Source organism: Falco naumanni, chromosome 8 (assembly GCF_017639655.2).
Source record: "Falco naumanni isolate bFalNau1 chromosome 8, bFalNau1.pat, whole genome shotgun sequence".
NCBI classification, from domain to species: domain Eukaryota; kingdom Metazoa; phylum Chordata; class Aves; order Falconiformes; family Falconidae; genus Falco; species Falco naumanni.
In genome coordinates this window covers 6,964,464-6,983,192 of record NC_054061.1, presented here as the reverse complement: position 1 = coordinate 6,983,192, position 18,729 = coordinate 6,964,464, and the positions used below count along the sequence as shown (strand labels likewise).

Genomic DNA, 18,729 nt, shown 5'->3' with positions numbered 1-18,729 from the left:
TTTATTTCTGCCTGCCAGCTGGGGCGGCTCGTCCGTCCCGTCCCGTCCCGCCCGGTCCCGCCGGGCAGCGGAGGCCACTCGCCGGGGGATGCGGCGCTCCCGGCCGGGGCTCCATGGGCTGCACCGGCAGCGCCCTGCGCTGCTGCCCCGCCGGCGGCGAGGTACCGGCTGGGGGGGCTGGCTGGGCTGGGCTGGGGCTGGGCTTCGCCTGGGGTCGGGGCTGCCGTGGGGTCGGGGCTGCCGTGGGGTCGCGTGTGCACGTTATCGGGCTTTGCAGGGAGTTGGGGTTCACGTGGGGCTGGGGTCTGCGTGGAGCCCTGCTCAGCCGGCGTGGGTCCCCCGCGCCCCGGGGAGCCGTGGGGCTGGGCGGTGTGGCTGCCCCCGGCTGTGTGTGACCCCGTCGGCGCTGGCACCGGGCACAGCAGGAGCTGGCAGCCACCTGCCCGGCTGCACCCTCCTGCACCCCTCTGAGCTCCCCCCCCAGCACGGGAAAGCCCATGAGAAGGGGGGTGCAGCAGCATCTAGGGTGACAAAGCCTGTTGGAAGTGCTGGTCCCATATAGGACAGGGACAGGTTCCCCCAGATAGGCTTCTGCCATCCTCCCACAGCATCCTCCCTTACCCCAAAAGTTGCGTCCTCCCTTGTGCCGAAGGCAACGTGGGGAACTCTCTGAGTCCCCAGCAGATCTCGGTGCATTGCTCTGCAGTGAAGAATTCTTTTGCAAGTTCAGGTCTAGAAATTATTTGCTGCTAATTTTTTTTTTTTTAATGTGCTCATGCTGCCTTAGCTCCCCACCATTGGCCTCAGGAGTTGTTTGTGGAGTTGGACGTGCTGTGCGTACTGGGGTGGGTGGGTAGCAGTTGATGGAGGTTGCCGGCATGCCCCCCTACATGGGCAGCCCTTTGCGGAGGCAGCTGTGAGAGCTCAGCCGCCCGGGACCACGCGGCCAGAGCACAATCTGCTGCTGGGATGTGGGGGGGAGCAGGCGTGGAGTTTGCACAGCGCCCGAGCCAGCAAGTGCCTTCATTTACAGCACTTGCAGGCTCGGCTGCTTCTCCAGATCATGGGAAAAAAACCGCCGCTCTTCTCTGTGTCATAAGATCAGACACTTCATGGCTGGTTTGTGACACTGAGAGCATGCAAGAATGGGCATGGGACAGGGAGAAACAGCACCCTGAGGCCCCAGGTGTTGAGAGCCACATGTTTACCGAAATGCGGAAATTTAAGTCAGAGTCACTTGCCCACAAACGCCTCCCTTCCTGCACTTGCCTGCTCTCAAGCTCTCCTGCTCAGCCTCGCGGCGCTGCTTACAGCGATCTGCACCCCATAAAACAGCCCTGCTGCTGTGACTAAGTTGCAAATTAATCCTGAAAGCAGCAATGAAAATCCCCTTTATGGCAAAAAGGGCAGGCATCGAACCACTCCTGCCCACGTTCTGGTGTCTGGGTACCAAAAGGCGGGGTAGGAGACCTTCACCCTCCCACTGCTGATGGGTGGACGTGAAGAGTTGGTCCCTTGGGGATGCTTTGGGATGGAGGAGCCCTCAAACCCCAGGGGTGAGCCTGGGCAGACCCTAGGTGCACGTCATGGGGCTGGGGGCTGTCATGGGGCTGGGAGCTGTGGAGGCTTTTGGGGCCAGTCCCAGGCTGGAGGTGACCTTGGGGAGCTCGTGCCCAGCTGGGTCCGGTGGGTGGGCGGCATACCAAGTGCCGCTGCATGCCTCGGGGGAGGCAGCTTGGCAGCCTCGTCCTTCCCAGCAGCAGGCAGCAGGGTGATAAGGAGCCAGGGGCGCAGGTGCCACAGCCAGAGCTGCAGGCGCTGTCCCCCAGGGTCCCTTCCCGTCTGGCTCCATCCACCCATGGTTGGTCACCGCTGACCCTTCACTTGTGCTCCTGGCGTGAGAAAGGCCAAGACGCCTTCCCAAAAGATCAGGGCTGAGGCTTGGCTGCCTTCCAGGACTGGGGTGAATTTATTTTGGAGATATAGGAACTATATGTAGCAGCAGGAGCCAGGGAAAGGTCAGGATGCAAAACTCGGGGCTGTCAATGGCATGAAGGGTTTGCATGTGGTCTGCAGCACAGATCTGACTGTACGAGAGTTGATAGTCATCTTGTAACACAACCGTCGCCGGAGGAAAAACAGCAGCACAGTCAAAGACAGGTCCCACGAACCTGTGCCAGCACTGCTCTGGCAGCACTGAGCGTGTGCTACAGATCCCAGGGAGGTTTTAGGGTCACGGGCTAAATCCTGGCTCCCTTCTCCACAGCCACAAAGCAAAACTTTGTCCCCAGGAGCAGAGTCCGGATTTAAATGCTCGTTTCCTGCCTCTTTGTGATTTCATTTGCTGGTGGTAAGGTTGCATGGTTTAATTGCTTAACATACTCGTAAAACAGGAAAAGAGGAAGAAAAATACAGTACAAAACTCCAGCTCACACTAAAAGCTGAAGCTGAGTCTGCAGCTGACTCAGCTGCCTGCACCATGCCGACTGCCTCTGCGTTGGGGCTCCCCACTGCAGGTGTCTTTCCAGATACCTCAGGTTCTGCTGGAAATCCCAACTGATCCATCCATAAACAGTTTTGCTCCAGACCATTAGAAATATTCAGTTCTAAGAACGTGGATACTTTTTTTTTAATAGCTAGAAAATACTTTTTGGCATGAGCCTCCTCAAAGCCAAAGCCAGAGGTTTCCATGCTGAGACCTAACAGGATCAGCTGCGTTGCTGATGCCTGCACCTGTGGGACCTTTCAGGCTGCTTCTTCCCCAGACCAAAGCTATTCCAGCTGGTGCAATTCCCAGTCTCCTCCTTTCACACAAAGCGGATACCAGGACTGTCTTCCAGCTCTCCAAAATGCACGGGGCGATACCAGAGGTGCGGGTGCCACATGCTACTCTGGGAATGGCAGCACAAGGTACCTCTATGTTTCAGTTAATTTTCAGCCACGTTTTGCTTTTCATCCTGGCTTTGGCAGTGGAGTTCTCATCCCAAAGGACAATTGAGTGTTTAGGAGTAAAATTAGCTCCAGACACTATTTTATTTGCTCCTAGAGGTAGGAAGGGTGGCTGGCTTCTAGCCTCGGGGCAGGTATTTAGATCTGTCTGATGATGCTGGCATGCCTCTTGCTCCCTTTAGCCATCTCTGAGTTAAGCGCAGTCATCTCAAATCTTCCTCCTTGAGCAGCCCACTGTCCCACTGGGTTTGGGGCATGGAGGAAAGGTGAAAGTGCCCTGGATCCGCACTGGGGATATTGCTCATGCTATGGGAGTGACCAGGGGTGATGAGCCCTGGGCTCTCTGTCCTTGGGCATCACCTTTGTCAGCAAGCGGGACGCATGCAGCGGAGACGGTTTGGTTTGGGCAGGTGAGGTTTGGGGGTCACTGCTGGAGGAGGTACCAGCATCCCGGTACCAGCATCCCACTCCCAGCAAGGCTCAGGTAATCCAAAACCCTTGGGAGCTATGTGACCCCACTGGGCCAGGACAGTCCACCCGCACAGCCTTTGCTTTGTCACAGTAAAACCTGGAGGGGGAAGCTTTTGAGGTAACCTGTGATGCCCCCAGGCTTGCAGAGCCCAGACTGTCTCATCCACGCCTCTCCCCACTGGAGTCCAAAACCCATCATGGGACACGAGTACATTAAATAGCAGGGGGATGCACATCACTGTGAGATGGGGGCAGGGGCAGGCTGGAGACTTTGGGGACCCTTTGCAAGCAGCGATGCCGAGGCTCAGGGGCATCGGGGGCACCCCACATTTGCAGGGTGAGCCATGTTCAGCAACAAGAACAAACCCTGCGAATCCCGACCGTCTGGTGCCTCCTCGCCCGCTGCCTGGGCCACGTTCCGCACCGCAGCCGCTCACGCCATAGAAGGGAAGATAAAGCTGTGGCTTCCCAGAGGCTCAGAGTTTTCCTGCACTCTCTGGCAACTGCACCTCCCTCCAGCTTCGGGGGGGGGGGGGGGGGGGGGCTGCAGGGGAGGCGGAGGCCGGGAGGGCTGTTTGCTTTGCCTTGCTTTTTTCCCGAGCCAGGCTCCCTAATCTGGGCTGTGTTTGGCCACGCTGCTGTGACAGTGGGGCCAAGCCAGGGTGCAGCTGGCACAGCGGGGTCCCCAGCTCCCTGCAGGGCTGCTTTCATTAGGCATCAGTAGTTTAAGGGACGGCTTTGCCCGGGGCTGGAGAGCAGCAATGTGTCTGCAGGTGGATTCCTTTGCCCGAGGCACATCCACACCCCTGGCCAGAAGCACCACCCAGTGATGGGCAGCAGGGATGAGATTTGCCCCGGATCGGGGAGGCTGAGCTGCTAGAGCAGGCGAGCTTTGCTTCTATCTTTCAGCAACAGATAAAAATATATTAAACTCTTTTCTTTTTTCCTCCTCCCCTCCAAGTGGCTAAATTAAACCCCTGCAGGGTTGGAAGGCATCCCGTGGAGCTGTGTTGATGAAGGCAGCTCCCGGCCCTGGGTTTTATCAGCCCCGTGGCAGCAGTGGGACCATGCGGGAGCTTGCGGGGCCACGCAGCACATTCCTGTGCTCCTGAGGTCATTGCTTGTGCCGCCGCCAGCCCTCGCCTGCTGCCAGCCCTGCACAGGGTCAGCATCGCCTCTGATTTATGGTTATTTTTAATTTCTCACTCCTGCTGCGTCACAGGCTATGTCAAAGCCCAGCTGTGTAAAGCACTGGCAGAGGGGTATGTTTGGGGTGCTGCAATGTGCCAGGGGCCAGGCTGACCCTGAGCATCCCGGGTAACGGGGACAGGGCAGGAGGGTGACAAGGACGTGCCAGAGCCGGAGCCCTGCCAAGTGCTGCTGCCTGCCCTCCCCCACCAAATGTTTTGCTGCCAGAGCCTATTTTGTACCAGCACCATTTCGGGGGCGAGGGGTTGCGAGCATCCCCAGGTTTTGCAGCCAGTGGCTGGCAATGCCGCATGGCAAGGCGTCCAGGGCACAGGGAGACAGCACAAGCTCAGGACTGCCTGTCAGGTGGTGCGTGCGCACCCGTGGGTGCTCAGGGCTGGGCAGAGGGCAGGGGGTTGAGGAGGGACTGCTGCTGCTGGAGTACCCATGCTTTAGCAGGGCTGAAGCACGCTCAGCCCAGGGTGCCTGGCTGCAGGGTGTCCCCTGCCTGCAGCCACCTGCCCTGCTTTGTCCCTCCCTGCTCCAGCCCCCTCTCTCTCTGCCAGGGACAGCTAAAAGCCCAGCAGCAAAGGGAACCATCTGCCCAGGAGCTCACAGCCTTGAAGACAGAGAACGGTGAGAAGAAAATGTGTGGTTCCCCCCACCCCCCAGCCCACCCTGGTGGTGCTTTTGCAGTGTGATATGAAGAAAGCAGTGGGACAGACCCCAGGGTGGCCAGCCTGTGCTAGGGCCACCGAGGATGGGCATGACGGCAGCAGCCTCTGCACTGAGCTGATGCAGGCCAGCAGACATGATGTCATCTTGGAGACAGTGGCATCCCATCCTCTCAGGCAGTCAGGTCGTCCCCGTGGCAGGAGGCCTAATGAGCTGTGTCCTCTCTGAGCCTGCCAGCACCATCCCAATTAGTGCTAATTTGCACCAGTGAGATGGGGGGGAGGTATCTGTCCAGTGGGAAGAGGACAGGGGCTGAACCCCAGCCACCACGCTGGCAGGCTGGCTGCCCAGGACACCCAAGCAGCCCAGTTAGCAGGATGCGGCCATTTGTGTTGCAGCCAATGCCACCCGGTTGCCTGAGGATGGGAAGGAGAAGGCAGTGCTGCGAGAGGAGCGGCCGGAGACCACGAAACTCCTCCAAGGCCAGGAGGAGGAGAAGGAGCGGCTGCAGGATGCTAGCCGGGCAAGCACGGCCAGAATCGCCCGGGACATTAACATCCAGGTCAGGCAAAAAGGCAGGTGCTGCTGGGGGCAGTGGCGAGGCAGGGAGTGTGTGGCCAGCCAGGACTTCCCAGGCAGTGACCATGGACCTGGTACGTGCTGGGCTGGGCTCCTCTTCCATTTTCGGGTGAAGGAAGGGACTAGGAAGGGGTTAGGAAGCCCAGAGCAGTGCGGGTCTGGCAGAGGGACCGTACCTTACACAGGGTAAGGCACATAGGGTTTGTCATCTCCCTGCTTCCCAGGTGGAAAGGGGAAAAGACCTGGAGCTGGAGAAGCAGTTTGATGCCCTGAAGAAAGAGCACTTGGAGACCCTGCAAGGTGTGAACTGGGACAGCGGGGCTCCCTGCTGCCCCCCTGCCCACTCCCCCTGCACTGCTGGTGCCCCTCCAGTTTTGTGTGGGGTTGTGGGATGCTGCCCCCCTGCTCCACAGCACTGCGGGGCTCAGGTGGGACTCACTGCCCTGGTGTCCCCGTGCCGGTGACGCTTGGCTTGTGTCCCCCCTGCAGAGCTCCAGAGAGCCCATGAGCAAGAGAAGCTGCTGCTGGCAGAGTCCCACCACAGGTCCCAGGCGGCCTTACAGGTACCTGTGGAGAAATCCCTGGGGAGGATGTGCTTGTGGAGGGCTTGAGGACCATCTTCTGGTTCTGCCGTGATGCCCCAAGCTCCTTGGTGGCCACCTTGGTCCCTGGTGTTCCTGGGGACCACGCAGGCTCCTCCAGCCCTGGGGTCATCAGGATGCATAGCCCAGCAGTGCTGCTGCTCAGGAAGAAATCCGAGACACCTCCCATCCTGCTTTTTCCCTGGCTGCCCTAGGAGACAATCCAGGCACTGAACTCCCAGCTGAAGTCCTTCCAGGAAAGGATGAAGCGTGTGGAGGAGTCGCTCTTGAGCACAGACTACAAGAAGCACATTCAGGTGCAGGGAGGGGTGTCAGGGAGGGGACGTGCCTCCAGGGTGCTGGCCCAAAGCCAGGGGGGCTTCTCTGAGACCCTGAGCACAGGGGGGAGGAACTGGAACCGGGGTGTGGGGTGGGGGGGGGGGGGGTGTAGGGCACAGGGCAGCTGAAGCGGGGAGTAAAGCCCTGTCACTGGGAGGTGCACGGATGTTGAGGTCCCTTGAACAGAAGTGATGGGTGAAATGTGGTACCTTGTGGCTACAAGCCCACCCTGGGCCATGCAGGGCCCCAGCTGGGAGCACTGGCCCACTGGGGTCACATGGAGGGGGTGAACCTTGGCTGATGCCCTGAGTGCCCACCACGCTGCCGCTGCCTCACCCCCTGTGCCCCGCAGGAGCACGGGAGCCCCAGCCCCTTCTGGGAGCAGGAGCTGGAGAGCCTGCACTTTGTCATCGAGATGAAGAACGAGCACATCCATGGCCTCGACAGGAAGCTGCTGAACCTGGAGACAGTGGTGGGTTGAAAGGGGGAGGGTTACAGACGGGCTTTTCTCTTTCTGTCTCTTCTCCCCACCTGAATCCTGTCCAGAAACTGCAGCTGAAGCCAAGGTGGATGGAGCCAGGTTCCTCTCTTGGACGAGGGAGGGGACACGGGTGCAATGCCACCACACTCCCACCAAGCCAGAGTTCCCCCGCAGATGGGGTGGCGGGGGGTTTGGAGGAGCTTTCCAGCTCCCTCCTCACCCTCATCCACCCCTTCCAGGCGGAGAGGAACCTTCTGCTGGAGGAGAAGGTGAAGACACTCCAGCAGGAGAATGAGGACCTGCAAGTTCGCACCCAGAACCACTTGGTCATGGCGAAGTAAGTGCTGGTCCCACACGCCTTGTGGCTCCCCGGTGCACAGGTGGCATCTCCGACGGGGGGAGAGGTGACAGCAGTGCTGGGGGGACACACACCTCACAGCATGTGGTGCCACCAGGCACTTTGCGGGGAGCAGAGGGGCCCATGGGCGCTTTGCCTGGTGGCTCTGGCAGCCCATGCCGTTTGCCCGCAGGCAGCTGTCGGAGGAGCTGCTGGCCGCCCGTGGGGCGCTGGAGAAGGAGGCGCAGCTGCGGGAGCAGGCTCGCCGCGAGAAGGAGGAGCTGCTGTACCGCATGCTCAACGGGGGGGACGGCTCCCCCTTCCCCATGGCTGCCGGCGAGGTGCCCCTCATCGCCACGTAGCAGGCTGCTGGCCGGCACCAGGCGCTGCCGGGGTTTTGCTCCGGGTGTGTGAGTCCAGGGTTGCTCTGGAAAGTGCCCCCGTGGCCGGGGCAGGCCCCTGGGCTGGCCGAGCCATTGGGGCGACGGAGTATTTCATGGGACACTTGTGCCTGCCTTTCCCTAGCCCATGCACAGGGACACCGACCACTCTCCCATGCCATCCCTGTATCCGTTCCTCTGGTGGGAGGCTGTGGGGGGGGGGTTCTGGAGGTAAAAGGGGTCAGCCGGGACACACAATCATGCATGGGGCTGGATCCGACCCAGCGCTCGGCTCTGCGCATCACCAGCATCAGTGCTGCCTGGGAGCACGAGGCGAGGAAGGTGAGGTGGTCACTGGGACTGCATGGGGACGAGCACAGGGAGGATGAGGAGGGCAGTGGGGACACAGTGGCGTTAAGGTACCTCGCTACCTGGGAAGCATTCCTGGGAAGCAGGTAGGCAAGCCCAGGGCTGAGCCACAGAGGCTTTCATAGGGCAGCAACAAAAGGCAGGAGGGACAGGTGCAGCTGGGTGTATCTGCCACCTCCAGTGCTGCCCTTGCTGTAGATTATGTCCCATTTGGGGGCTTGGCCTCCTGCTCTGGCTGATCTGAGCCGATGCCACCCACTCCTGCCATTTCCAGTGAAAGAAGGGCTTCCCCCGGCCAGGATCTGCCTTGCACCCACGCCCCTCCTCTCCCCATCACCTCCTCCATCTTCAGCAAACAGCTCCCAGGGATTGCTCCTGCAGCCCAGGCACGTACCGGCTCACTGCCACACAGATGCCAAGCCCTCCTTGTTCCCACAGCCCATCAGCAGCACCACCAGCCCCGTCTTCTCCCTCAAAGCTGCACAGAGGCTGCACGCCCAGAGGCGGTGCACATTCAGGGAGCAGAGCATCCTCCCAAGGGGGAGCAGGCTTCAGCAGTGGCTGCCAGCAGGTCACATCCCTCCCTGCTCTGAGCCAGCTCATCCTCGTCGAGGAAGATGCTGCCAGTACAGCTCTAGATGCACACAAGCACTTTCCATTGGGTGCATGAGTATCTTGGGACGGTCACTGCTCTGGGGGCTGTCCCTGGCCTGTGCCCTCCCCAGGGCTGTTCAGCCGGGCCAGGGGGTGCGTGTATGTATGTGCACCAGGCCAACAGTGCTACTGCTGTAACAATTGCAAATCTGTAAGAAAGTAGCAGCCTCAAGAATCCTGTGTCAGTGGTTTCGGGAACCAGTGCAGGGGCATCTCCCATCGGGGCTGCGTGCTCCACACCTAGGGCAGGGGTGGGAGCAGGCACCGTGAAGCCACAACAAGGGAGCCCCAGAGGCAGCTCCCACTGCCGGTCCCCCTTTTCCTGCTCCTTCCCTCATTTCATTCATTTCAATGGGCTCCCAGCACAGGACAGACCCTGACCCTCCCAGCCTTGCCAAGGCAGCAGGGCCGCGGCAACAGCTGCTTCCGTCCTTTGTGCTGGTCCTTATCTGGAAAACAGCAGCTGAGTGAGGCAGCCAGGAAAGCAATACGGATGTGGGATCCGGCTCTTACCCAAGCACCTCCATGGGGTGCCTGTTGTGTCAGAGCCACGTTCCCCTTAGGGCACCCACTGCTCCATGCATCCCTATGGCTCTGGGGACAGGTGGTGGGGCAGCCGCCAGCTTTGCACATCAACCTCGGGGATGTAGGGGGACATGCCAGGTGCTGCAACACCAAAGCAGGCAAAATGGGGCAGGTTGCTGCCCCAGCAAACCCTGCCTAGCTGGGTTTTCTCTCTTTGAAGAGAACAGGATCTCTGGGCAAAGGGAGATGAGGCTGGTGGGGTCTGGCATCCTGCTGTGGGCACCAGGTGCCATGTCCTGCTGCCCTGAAAGCAGGTCCTGTGAGGGACCTGGAGGAACGTGCCTGGCTCTGGAAGGGGGAGTGCTTGGAAGCGAGGAGGAGGAATAAGTGAGTCCAGAAAAGGACTTGCCTACAATAAGGAGGAGAAAGTTCAGCCCAGGCAGCACCTTGGCAGTCATGGGGGCACAGGCAGGTCACCCCTGCCCACCTCAGGGTACCAAGGCAGCGTGGAGCATCAGGGCAGCACGAGAAGCTTCCACTCTGCTCTGCCATGGGCAGCTGAGGGGCCAGAGCGGGCAAGGGGACAAAGGGAATTTGGCGGGGAGGGTGTGGGGTGTGTGTGGAGGGCTGCAGGGAGAGGTTTCAAAGGCAAAAACCCCGACCTACAACCCAATAACAGCAGCAAAACCACTTGTCTGCTTTATCCTCTCCGAACAAAACTCCCTCAGCAGGGAGCTTGCCGTGAGGGTTCAGGTTGCTCAGAGGGGTTCACCAAACTCGGGAAAACGGCTCCTGCAGTTCACGGCAGGGCTATGTCCCCCAACGGGATGGGACCTTCAGTCCAAGGTGGACTGAAGACAGGGTGGAGGGAGCCAGGTGCTCAGGGACCATCCCATCTCCTTTTATTGCCCCGGAGGAGATGGGCACCGCGCAGTCCCGCAGGGCTCTGGGGCCACCTCCCTGGCTGTGCTTCCTGGTGGCTCCCGGGGAGCTGCCACTTCGGGCTGGTGGCTCTCAGCGCTGTGCCGGATCCCATAGCCAAAGTAAATAAGGAAACCTGGGAACAGGCAGAATAGGGGGGGGGGGTGTGTGTGTGTCTCCTCTTCCCTCCCCTCCCAACCACAAAGTGCTCACCCTTGCCCGTTCCCTTGGGCCAGGTACCAGAGGAAAGGGTGCTCCCACCACCCTTTGACATTAAAGTTCAGCACCTCCTCCATCCACCCACCACTGCTCTGCAGCCAGCATTAATGCCACAGGCTCTGAAACCACCAGTGCTTCACCCAAAGAGGCTGCCACCAGTTCTGGGACCTCGGGGGCAGCGAGGCTTTACCGATGGCCATCCAGAGTAGGTACCGCAGCCAGGCGGCCGCACTGAGCCGGGCCATCAGGATACTGTTGATGGTGATGCTGAGGAGTGGCAGGAAGGGCAGGCAGGGAACCTGCAGGGACCAAGTACAAGGAAATGGGGTCAATCCCTCTGCCCAGAGGCACTGGCTAGCCCACAGGCAGGGGTTTCACAGCCCAGTCTGGCTCTTTGCTGCTTTGGCCGGTTGCCAACAAGCGAGGGGAAGCCCAGCTTGGCTAAGAGGCTCAGCGACTTGAGCTGGGACTGCAACCTGTGCCAGAAAAAGATGCTTGTGGAGGGTGGTTTGGTTGCCAGGTCCTGCACCAGGGCAGGAGGTACTGCAGGATTTGAGCGGGGAGGCAGTCAACCAAATTTGAGGGGAGAAGCAGCAAATCCAATCCAGGCTATCAAGATGACGTATCTTTTTACTGAAAAGCAGCTCTGATTTACTGAATAGCAGCAGGCACTGGGCTCAGCTGGGGTGGCAGGAGATGCCCCTTTGGCCTGTGAGACATGGGGAGAGCCACCAGTCAGCCCTCAGGTCCCTACAGAAAACCCCGTGAGTTGCCCGTTGCCTCCAACAGCGTTTTGTTCTACATGGACGCAGAGGGAACACCCTCTGATGCAATGTAATCCCTTCCCATGGGGCTGCGGCACTTGCCTCCTCTCTGTCCCCCAGGTCCCCCTCCCTGGGGTCAGTCCCCAAGGGCTGGGCTGCATGCTCACCATGAAGGATGCTCTCTCCCGGCTCTGAGGCTGCCTCCAGATGAGCAGAGCTGCTGCCAGGACCCCCAGGAGAGGCAGAGCCAGGGCTGCGATGCACCAGGCTCCCCCAGCCTGGAGGCAGGAGAGCCCAGCAGTGCTCGCCCAGCTCAGGGCGCAGACCAGGGCGGCTGTGGAGGGACCACGGCAGCGTGTCAGGGCAGCGCTTCCCCGCGCTGAGCCTGGCCCAGCACCCAGGCTACCATGGCGGGAGGGACAAAGGACAACCAGGGGACAGGGCTGGGTGCCTTGTCAGGGTGGTTTAGCTTTTCTCTCTCCCATATGGAAAGTGGAGGGAGCGGGAGGTTTCCCAAGGTCCCGCTGGGGCAGGCAGCCCCTGCCTGCATCTCCTGCCGGCTGGTGTCCAGTAAGAGGAACCCGCCAGCCCGTGCTACAGCAGTGATGTCCCCCATGGGTCCCCCTCACGCCAGCTCCCCGTAAAGTCCATCCACCGCTCCCAGGCGTACCGGCAGCTGTCAGAGCCCAGGCCACTACAGCGGAGGAATGTGGGGTGGGATTCACGGGCGGCCGGACCAGATGGTCCCACCAGAGCTGCACAGTCGGGACCTTCCCTACAGGAGTGTCCTGAGTGCTGGGTCCTGGACGATACCTGAGGAGCAGATACTGGATGTCAAAGCCTATGAGCATGCACCTGCAGTGCACCAAGGCCGATGCCTTGTCCCCAACATGGCCAACATCAGACCCAGCAGTCTCACCTGAGCAGCAGCACACAGCCAGCCACCAGTGAGTAGGCCAGCAGTGTGCCAATGGACATCGTGTCAACCAGGGCTTTCAGGTCAAAGAGGAGGGCCAGGAGAGCTGCAGGGAACAAGAAGTCCCTTCAGCCTCCTGACAGAGCTGGCAGCACTGCTGCTATGCCCATCTCATTCGTGCCCTCCCTCTGCTCTTCCCAGGTTCCCCTGACACCCACTGTGACAGGACTCAAGCACCTCAGTGAGCTGGTGATGCTTTGGTCACTAGTGCAGAGCATCCTGCCACCTCCTGCCTGGCAGCTCAGACAGGCTGAGCTGGTGGCCAGGACAGCATCAAGGCCAAATGGTCCTCACAGAGAGGAGACCTCTCTCTGGGTGGACAGATAAAGCTCAGCTACTGGCAAACTAGGGGGTCTGTGTAGCCCTGCTGAAAGAGGACATCCACCCTGCCCTCAAGGTTAAGGTGTAACACACTCACTCACCCACCTGCCACTCCTCCAGACACCAGCGTTGCCACCACTGGGCACTGACGGCGACTAACTTTGGCCAGAGGTTTGAAGAGGAGCCCATCTCGAGCCATTGCATACAGGATCCGTGGCATGGGGAACATGGAGCCCAGGAGGCTGCAGAGAGGGGGGGATGGGAGAGAAGAGGGCAGGAATCCAGGAGGTGCCATCCTGCCTTTTGCTCTTCCATGGGTATCGGGAGAGCTTCCATTCATCTGTACAGTCCATGAGCTTCCCAAGACCATGCTGACAAGCCCATCACCTCCCTCACTATCAGATGAGGGACAGTGTTGGGAAAGTGATGTCCACAGGTCACCAAGACCCCCGTGCACATCAAGACACCCCAGCCTGCTGCTGCAGTCATGGTGCCACAAAACACCTGACCAATTCCTCCAACTTTGGGCTACCAGTGGCACATCAAGGGGTTTGGTTACTCTCCTTGATCAGTAGGGGCCAGGGTGGGAGCAAGAGGGCTTGCGAGGAAGGGCTGAGCCAAACAGGGCAGTCAGTAGGAAGGGGGTGGGGATAGCTCCTGGATGTGTCATAGCTCCAGTGCAACCTTGCTCTGAGCCACAGAGGAATCCCCTCACCTGGTTGTCAGGGCGCACAGTGAGCCCACAGCCACAGTGTGCTTTGCACTGCTCCAGCCAACATATTCAAAAGCCACTGGGAGTGGGCTCAAGGTGTCTAGGAGGTAGTAGGGCATCATCAGGGTGAGGGCAGCAGACACCCCAAAGTACACCAGGAAGCAGATGAGGAGGGAGAGGATGATGCTGATGGGTATGGATCTCTGGGGCTCCCTCACTTCTTCCCCTGGGGAGGACAAGCTCAGCTGTAAAAACAGATACTCATTTAATGTTCATGGCATGGCAAGAGCCCAGCCCAGGCTGGAGAGCACATCCTGCATCCCCCCATGAGAAGGGACACAGAGGCCTTCTAGCAAGGATGACTAGACCTCCTGGGCTCCATGGCTATGGGGATAGGGACTGTCTTCTTCAGGATTAGCCCAGCCATGCCACATGGACTCTTACACTTCCTCCTCTGAGCACAGAGAGCAGGAGAGGGTGGCTGCAGCACAGAGCCAGGAATGTGCCCATTCCCAGCCCAGTCCTACACCAGCTCCCGGGCTGCAGAGGGAGTCACTGCCACAGCCCCCCAGCCTGCAGGGGAGGGTCCCACCGGCATCTCTCCCTGCCTCACTTACCTGTGGTAGCAATGCAGTCAAATCCAACAAAGGCATAGAAACAGGTAGAGGCTCCAGCCAAGGTCCCAGTGAAACCATAGGGCATGAAGCCTCCCACCCCACAGGCACTGGTCATGTTGTTGGCCATGGACTGGTTCCTGGGAGGAAGAGGAGGAGGAGTCAGGCAGTGCAGAAGCATCAGTGCAACAGGGTCCCAGGATGGGGCCAGGCTGGACAGTCCACCCAGCCTGTTCACCCCTCCAGCAATCAGCCCAGGAGGGCTTAGGATTTTGGCTCCTTGATGTGTTGCCAACAGGGCAAGGAGAAACAGGAGAAAGTGGGATTTCCTGGAATAAAGCATTAGGGGGGTGGCCCAGCCATCCCCACCCCCCTCCGAAGGCAGTACAGGGAGAGCAGAGCCCCCGTACCCAGCCTCATGGGTGGCTGCCTGTGGCAGGTCATCCTCCCTGAGCTTCCAGTTGCTCAGGTCACCTTTGATGAAGCCGCTCACTGTGACGAAGAGCAGGACAAGCACATTGAGAGCTGTGAATGCTTTGTTGACTGTGGTGGACTCCTTCACTCCAAAGGAAAGAAGTCCTGGGGATGAAAAGAGCAAAACTGGCAAAGCCCCCTGGGTGACACTAAACCCAGGTTAGACATTACTGGGGAGTGTGGAAAAGGGGGGACAGTGACAGAGTCAGGAGAATCTGCAGATTTCCCCACATTCCCCCTGTATTTCTCATTCTTTGCTCAGGGAAATGCAAAAGCCTCAGAGAGGTCAGCACCATCCTGAAGAGCCCATGGTGGGATGAGGAGCTCATCCTACAGGATGGAAAGTGGCACAGCGGGAGGCAACCTACCTGCCAACAGGACCACCAGGCCAGCAGCAAAGGCATCCGGGTGTTCTGCCAGCCCCACAGAGTTCATGGCTGCATGAGCACCCAAAAACCTCCCCATCTTCTTGCCAAGGAGCTGGTCCAAGGTAGCACTCCAGGCCCGGGCAACACTGGCAGTACCTGGGGAGAGGTGGCAGCTGGGGCAGTGGTGGTAGCCCCGTGGGCTCTGGGAATGACATCCAGCAAAGCCACCAATACAAAGCAAAGGTAGAACGATCTAAAGGGCCTTATACCAATGACATAGGACAGCAGCAGATTCCACCCAGCGATGAATGCCCACAGCTCGCCCACTGTCACGTAGCTGTAGAGATAGGCGGACCCAGCCAAGGGCACACGGGCCCCGAATTCAGCATAGCAGAGCCCTGCCAGAGCAGACACCACAGCTGCAATCAGGAAAGAGAGGATGATGCTTGGGCCGGAGCTTGTCTTTGCCACTTCCCCTGCCAGGACATAGACACCAGCACCCAGTGTGCTGCCCACTCCCAAGGCGACAAGGTCCACTGTGGAGAGGCAGCGGTGAAGGCTGGAGCCCTCTGAGCCAACCAGGACTTGCTTTCTGCGAGAAAGCATCTTCGAAACAGTAAGCAGGCAGCCCCAGCACGGCATCTGTGGGAGAGGAAAGCAGCAGGCATGAGGACGCTGCTGCCGTGCGGGCACCACCCTGGAGATGTGACCCAAAGCCAGCCTGAACATTTTCCTTGCAGCTCCCACAGCCCACACAGCGCTTTCTGGGCTGCCTGGGTGCTACCTGTTCTCTGCCTCTGCCAGAAAAGCAGCCCATTTTGGAGCAAGATGGGGCTAAGGCAGCTGCATTGCACTCCCATCCCCAGTGAGAAGTGGAGCAATGCATGACTGGGGTTTGCTGGGCTCTCTCTGACTCATGCTACAGTGAGAGGGGACAAGGACACCTGCTTGTCCCCCTGCCAGCTCAGAAAGTCCTATCGCTCCAGCAGCATCCCCAGCAGGTTTGCATAGCCAGCATTGTCCCAGCTTTCACGCTGACACTATTTGAAATGCAGAAACCAGCCCAGAGAAGGAGGGATGGGAGATGCTCTGCTCCTGGAGTAGCCATTGGCCTTGAACTGTACCAGGAAGGACCCATCTGCTCAGCTGAAGATGCTCCCACAGCACCTGCGGGTCATTGGCACAGCCCAGAGAGACTGGACCCCTTGGGCCATCAGCCTGTACAGTAATGCTGTGGCTTGCTCAGGTCACCGACAGGCATTTCATCCAAGCAGAAACCCCAAACTGTGTGATATTTGTGCTTGGGTCAAGTGAGGTGCTCGGTATGCCATGTCTGGGATTTGCATGCCTTTCCCCATCCTGCTGGTCCTTCCCAAAGAGCTCCCAGGACTGGAGAAAGGAGGGCTGCATGCCTCCACATCTGCATGGTGCTGCCAGGACCTCCCACAGTAACATGAAGTCCATACTGCATGCTTTAAATCCCATAATCTACTACTTACAGGACCGGGGACCTGATTGGAAACCCTGCCCACCGGCACCTCCCAGCAGCACCAAGGATCACAGGCTCACACAGTCCCTGATACAGCATGGACCCCCAAGGGGAGACAGGGACCACCCTGAGGCAGTGACCAACACCCTGACCCACAGAATGAGGTGCTTCAAGGCCTTATCACACAGGGAGCCCCAACTTCCAGGACAGCTGCTGTGTCTCCAGGGGGCTAGAGAGCCACTGCCCAAAGCCAGACCAGCAGTTGGGGCTGCCTTTCCAACTCCCAGCAGCACCCAGCCACTATACCACACCAGTCCCACCCAGGGCATCCCACCCTGATGATGTTCCTTTCTTCTGCAAACAAACTACTTACTCCAGCCATCCCTTGGGAAGCTGCTCCAGTTGCAAACTGATGAGGAGGGCAAGCATCAGGCAGCCTCAAGTTACACTCCCCCCTTAAATCCCTTTTGGGAGCGCCCTGGCCCTCCTCCCTCTGACCACCACTCCAAGCTACACAATGGGAAATCTATGCAGAAATATTTTTCCCACAACGCCTTCCAAATCATACATACAAGCCTGCAATGCTAATAGGCTCAGAGGCATTATTAAAGGAGTCTTAACATTTCAAATTTGTCTGTGCAGGTGGAAGGGGGAACCTCCTCCCTCTGCACCGACTCCCTCACACCAGGTCCCTCATCTCAATCTGTGGAGCAGGTTTTGGAGGAAATCCAGGCAGAGAAGAACAGAAACATGGCCAGGTGAGGACGCAGGAGTGCATACACCTACACTTGTGACCATACTCAGGCTAAACTGTCCCTGTGAAACAAAAAGGGAGGTGTGCAGGTCCAAAAATTGACTGCAGCAGTGAGGCAGAGGAGCACAGTCCCAGCTCCATAGGGTGGCTGCAACAGCACATCCAGATGTATCTCCCAAAAGCAAAGTTCTGAGGCTGCCCACACTTCCCCAGTATTTGGGCACCAAGACCCCAGTTGCTGCCCACACCTCACCACAGCCCCATTGCATAGAGAGAGCAGCCTTGGAGAAAGAAAAGCACCCAACCAGCCCAAGTCCAGCTTGTAGTAGAGCAGACAGCAGCACTATCCATCACTGACCCATCCAGCCCTGCCCTAGGAGCGGGGCTGGGGATGCAGCTCCCACCCCAAGCAACACCTGCCCCACACCAGCCCCTAATCTGCCTGGGAGGTTGCAAGGGCACAATAAGACCTAAGTACTCCTCCACAGGGAATGAAACAGGTTCCAGTAATGATCCCAACACAGTGCATCCCTCTTGGGGTACAGCCCAGAGGAGCTAAGCAGCCAAGCACAACCAGCAACAAGGCTTAGCACCAGGGCTGGGCTTAAATGAAAGCCCAGGGCTGTGTGGGAGGGGGCTCCAGGTGGGGCTGCTCAGGGCCAGTACAGTATATAAGTGCCCTCAGCTCCCAGCACAGCTTCTATAGGGTTGTTCTAAGCTAGGAGAGAGTATGGGGAGCTATGCTATGCCCTGGCTGGTTACCTTAGGAGAAGAGGATCAAGTTTGGGTTGTGAGGCAATGCTAGGGGCTGGTATTTTAGGGTGAAGAGGTATCTTTAATTTTATTGTAGATAGTGCTTGGGCTGTGTCTGCTTACAGTACTTGAGGACAAAAATCTTCTAGGTTGTGATGTAATTCAGTGCATCCTTCAGCAAGGAAGGATTTGGAGCACCCAGAGCTTAGGTGTGTGCTCTAACCACAAGGCTGTCCATGTCCCCAGTGCACTCTGAGCTGCTGGGCTAGCAGCTCTGGGCAGGGGGGTTCAGCACACCATGACACAGCTAGGGGCACCAGGAGGAGAGCAGGGCTGTTGCCCTGCATTGCAGTGCAGGGTGAACAAAGCCATGCTTGTCACCCACGCCATCTCACATGAGTGAGGTCCCCAGACACCAACGCTAGCCCGAGGGAACAACAGGGCATGAAGGAGCAGCTGGTGCTAACTGGCCAGGAGGGTCTCCCCTTCCCAGAGAGATGCTCTAGCCAGCGCATACCGCCAGGGCTTAGATGCCTGAAAGGTTATGTGTCAGCAGCCTTCAGCATCTCAAGGGGGCCTTTAGTTTTATCTGTTCCTGCTGGTATCGGCCAGAGCACAGACACCACTGCCCGTGGCTCCTGGGGAGCCCTGCCAGCTCCTCCAGTCCTCCTGCAGTTTGTGTGCTGGCTGGGTCAAAGGGTGGTGGTAAAGGAGGAGTCCGGTTTACCTGGGCAAGGCAGGGAAGGGAGCATCCTCAGGGCACTGCAGGCAGCAGTACAGCCTGTCAGGAGCATCTCGGAGAGGCTCAGCCTGCATCTCTACCTGCAGCTGTGCTG

At 58.9% G+C, this 18,729-nt stretch overlaps 2 protein-coding genes across 3 annotated transcripts; one reads left to right on the top strand and one right to left on the bottom strand.

The window, feature by feature from the left end:
• Position 1: 1 nt before the first annotated feature.
• Positions 2-9,178, top strand: CCDC69 (coiled-coil domain containing 69). The gene is made up of 9 exons (XM_040604871.1): positions 2-161; positions 5,175-5,244; positions 5,682-5,845; positions 6,087-6,162; positions 6,352-6,425; positions 6,659-6,760; positions 7,135-7,254; positions 7,503-7,600; positions 7,794-9,178. Exons 1-9 carry the CDS (start codon positions 114-116, stop codon positions 7,960-7,962), a joined length of 921 nt encoding a protein of 306 aa, XP_040460805.1. The 5' UTR covers positions 2-113; the 3' UTR covers positions 7,963-9,178.
• Positions 9,179-10,408: 1,230 nt separating this feature from the next.
• Positions 10,409-16,808, bottom strand: LOC121093071 (cationic amino acid transporter 2-like). Of its 2 annotated transcripts, none has more exons than XM_040604868.1 (12): positions 16,760-16,808; positions 15,167-15,539; positions 14,898-15,053; positions 14,466-14,634; positions 14,059-14,195; positions 13,445-13,667; positions 12,835-12,971; positions 12,352-12,454; positions 12,103-12,245; positions 11,600-11,766; positions 10,859-10,967; positions 10,409-10,585 (listed from the first exon to the last, which is right to left on the bottom strand). In XM_040604868.1, exons 1-12 carry the CDS (start codon positions 16,766-16,768, stop codon positions 10,431-10,433), a joined length of 1,881 nt encoding a protein of 626 aa, XP_040460802.1. In that variant the 5' UTR covers positions 16,769-16,808; the 3' UTR covers positions 10,409-10,430. The 2 variants fall into 2 exon arrangements, with proteins under 2 accessions (XP_040460802.1, XP_040460804.1); XM_040604870.1 differs by having other exon boundaries at positions 14,466-14,547.
• Positions 16,809-18,729: the final 1,921 nt, after the last annotated feature.

Excerpts from the sequence above, each read along its gene's own strand:
- CCDC69 (XM_040604871.1), top strand. The coding sequence starts at position 114 with ATGGGCTGCACCGGCAGCGCCCTGCGCTGCTGCCCCGCCGGCGGCGAG. Across the intron at positions 162-5,174 it reads GCTGCCCCGCCGGCGGCGAG|GGACAGCTAAAAGCCCAGCA; the intron begins GTACCGGCTGGG and ends TCTCTCTGCCAG. Across the intron at positions 6,163-6,351 it reads GCACTTGGAGACCCTGCAAG|AGCTCCAGAGAGCCCATGAG; the intron begins GTGTGAACTGGG and ends TCCCCCCTGCAG.
- LOC121093071 (XM_040604868.1), bottom strand. Across the intron at positions 15,054-15,166 it reads GCTGCTGTCCTATGTCATTG|GTACTGCCAGTGTTGCCCGG; the intron begins GTATAAGGCCCT and ends ACCTCTCCCCAG. Across the intron at positions 12,972-13,444 it reads CTGTGCGCCCTGACAACCAG|CCTCCTGGGCTCCATGTTCC; the intron begins GTGAGGGGATTC and ends CCCTCTCTGCAG.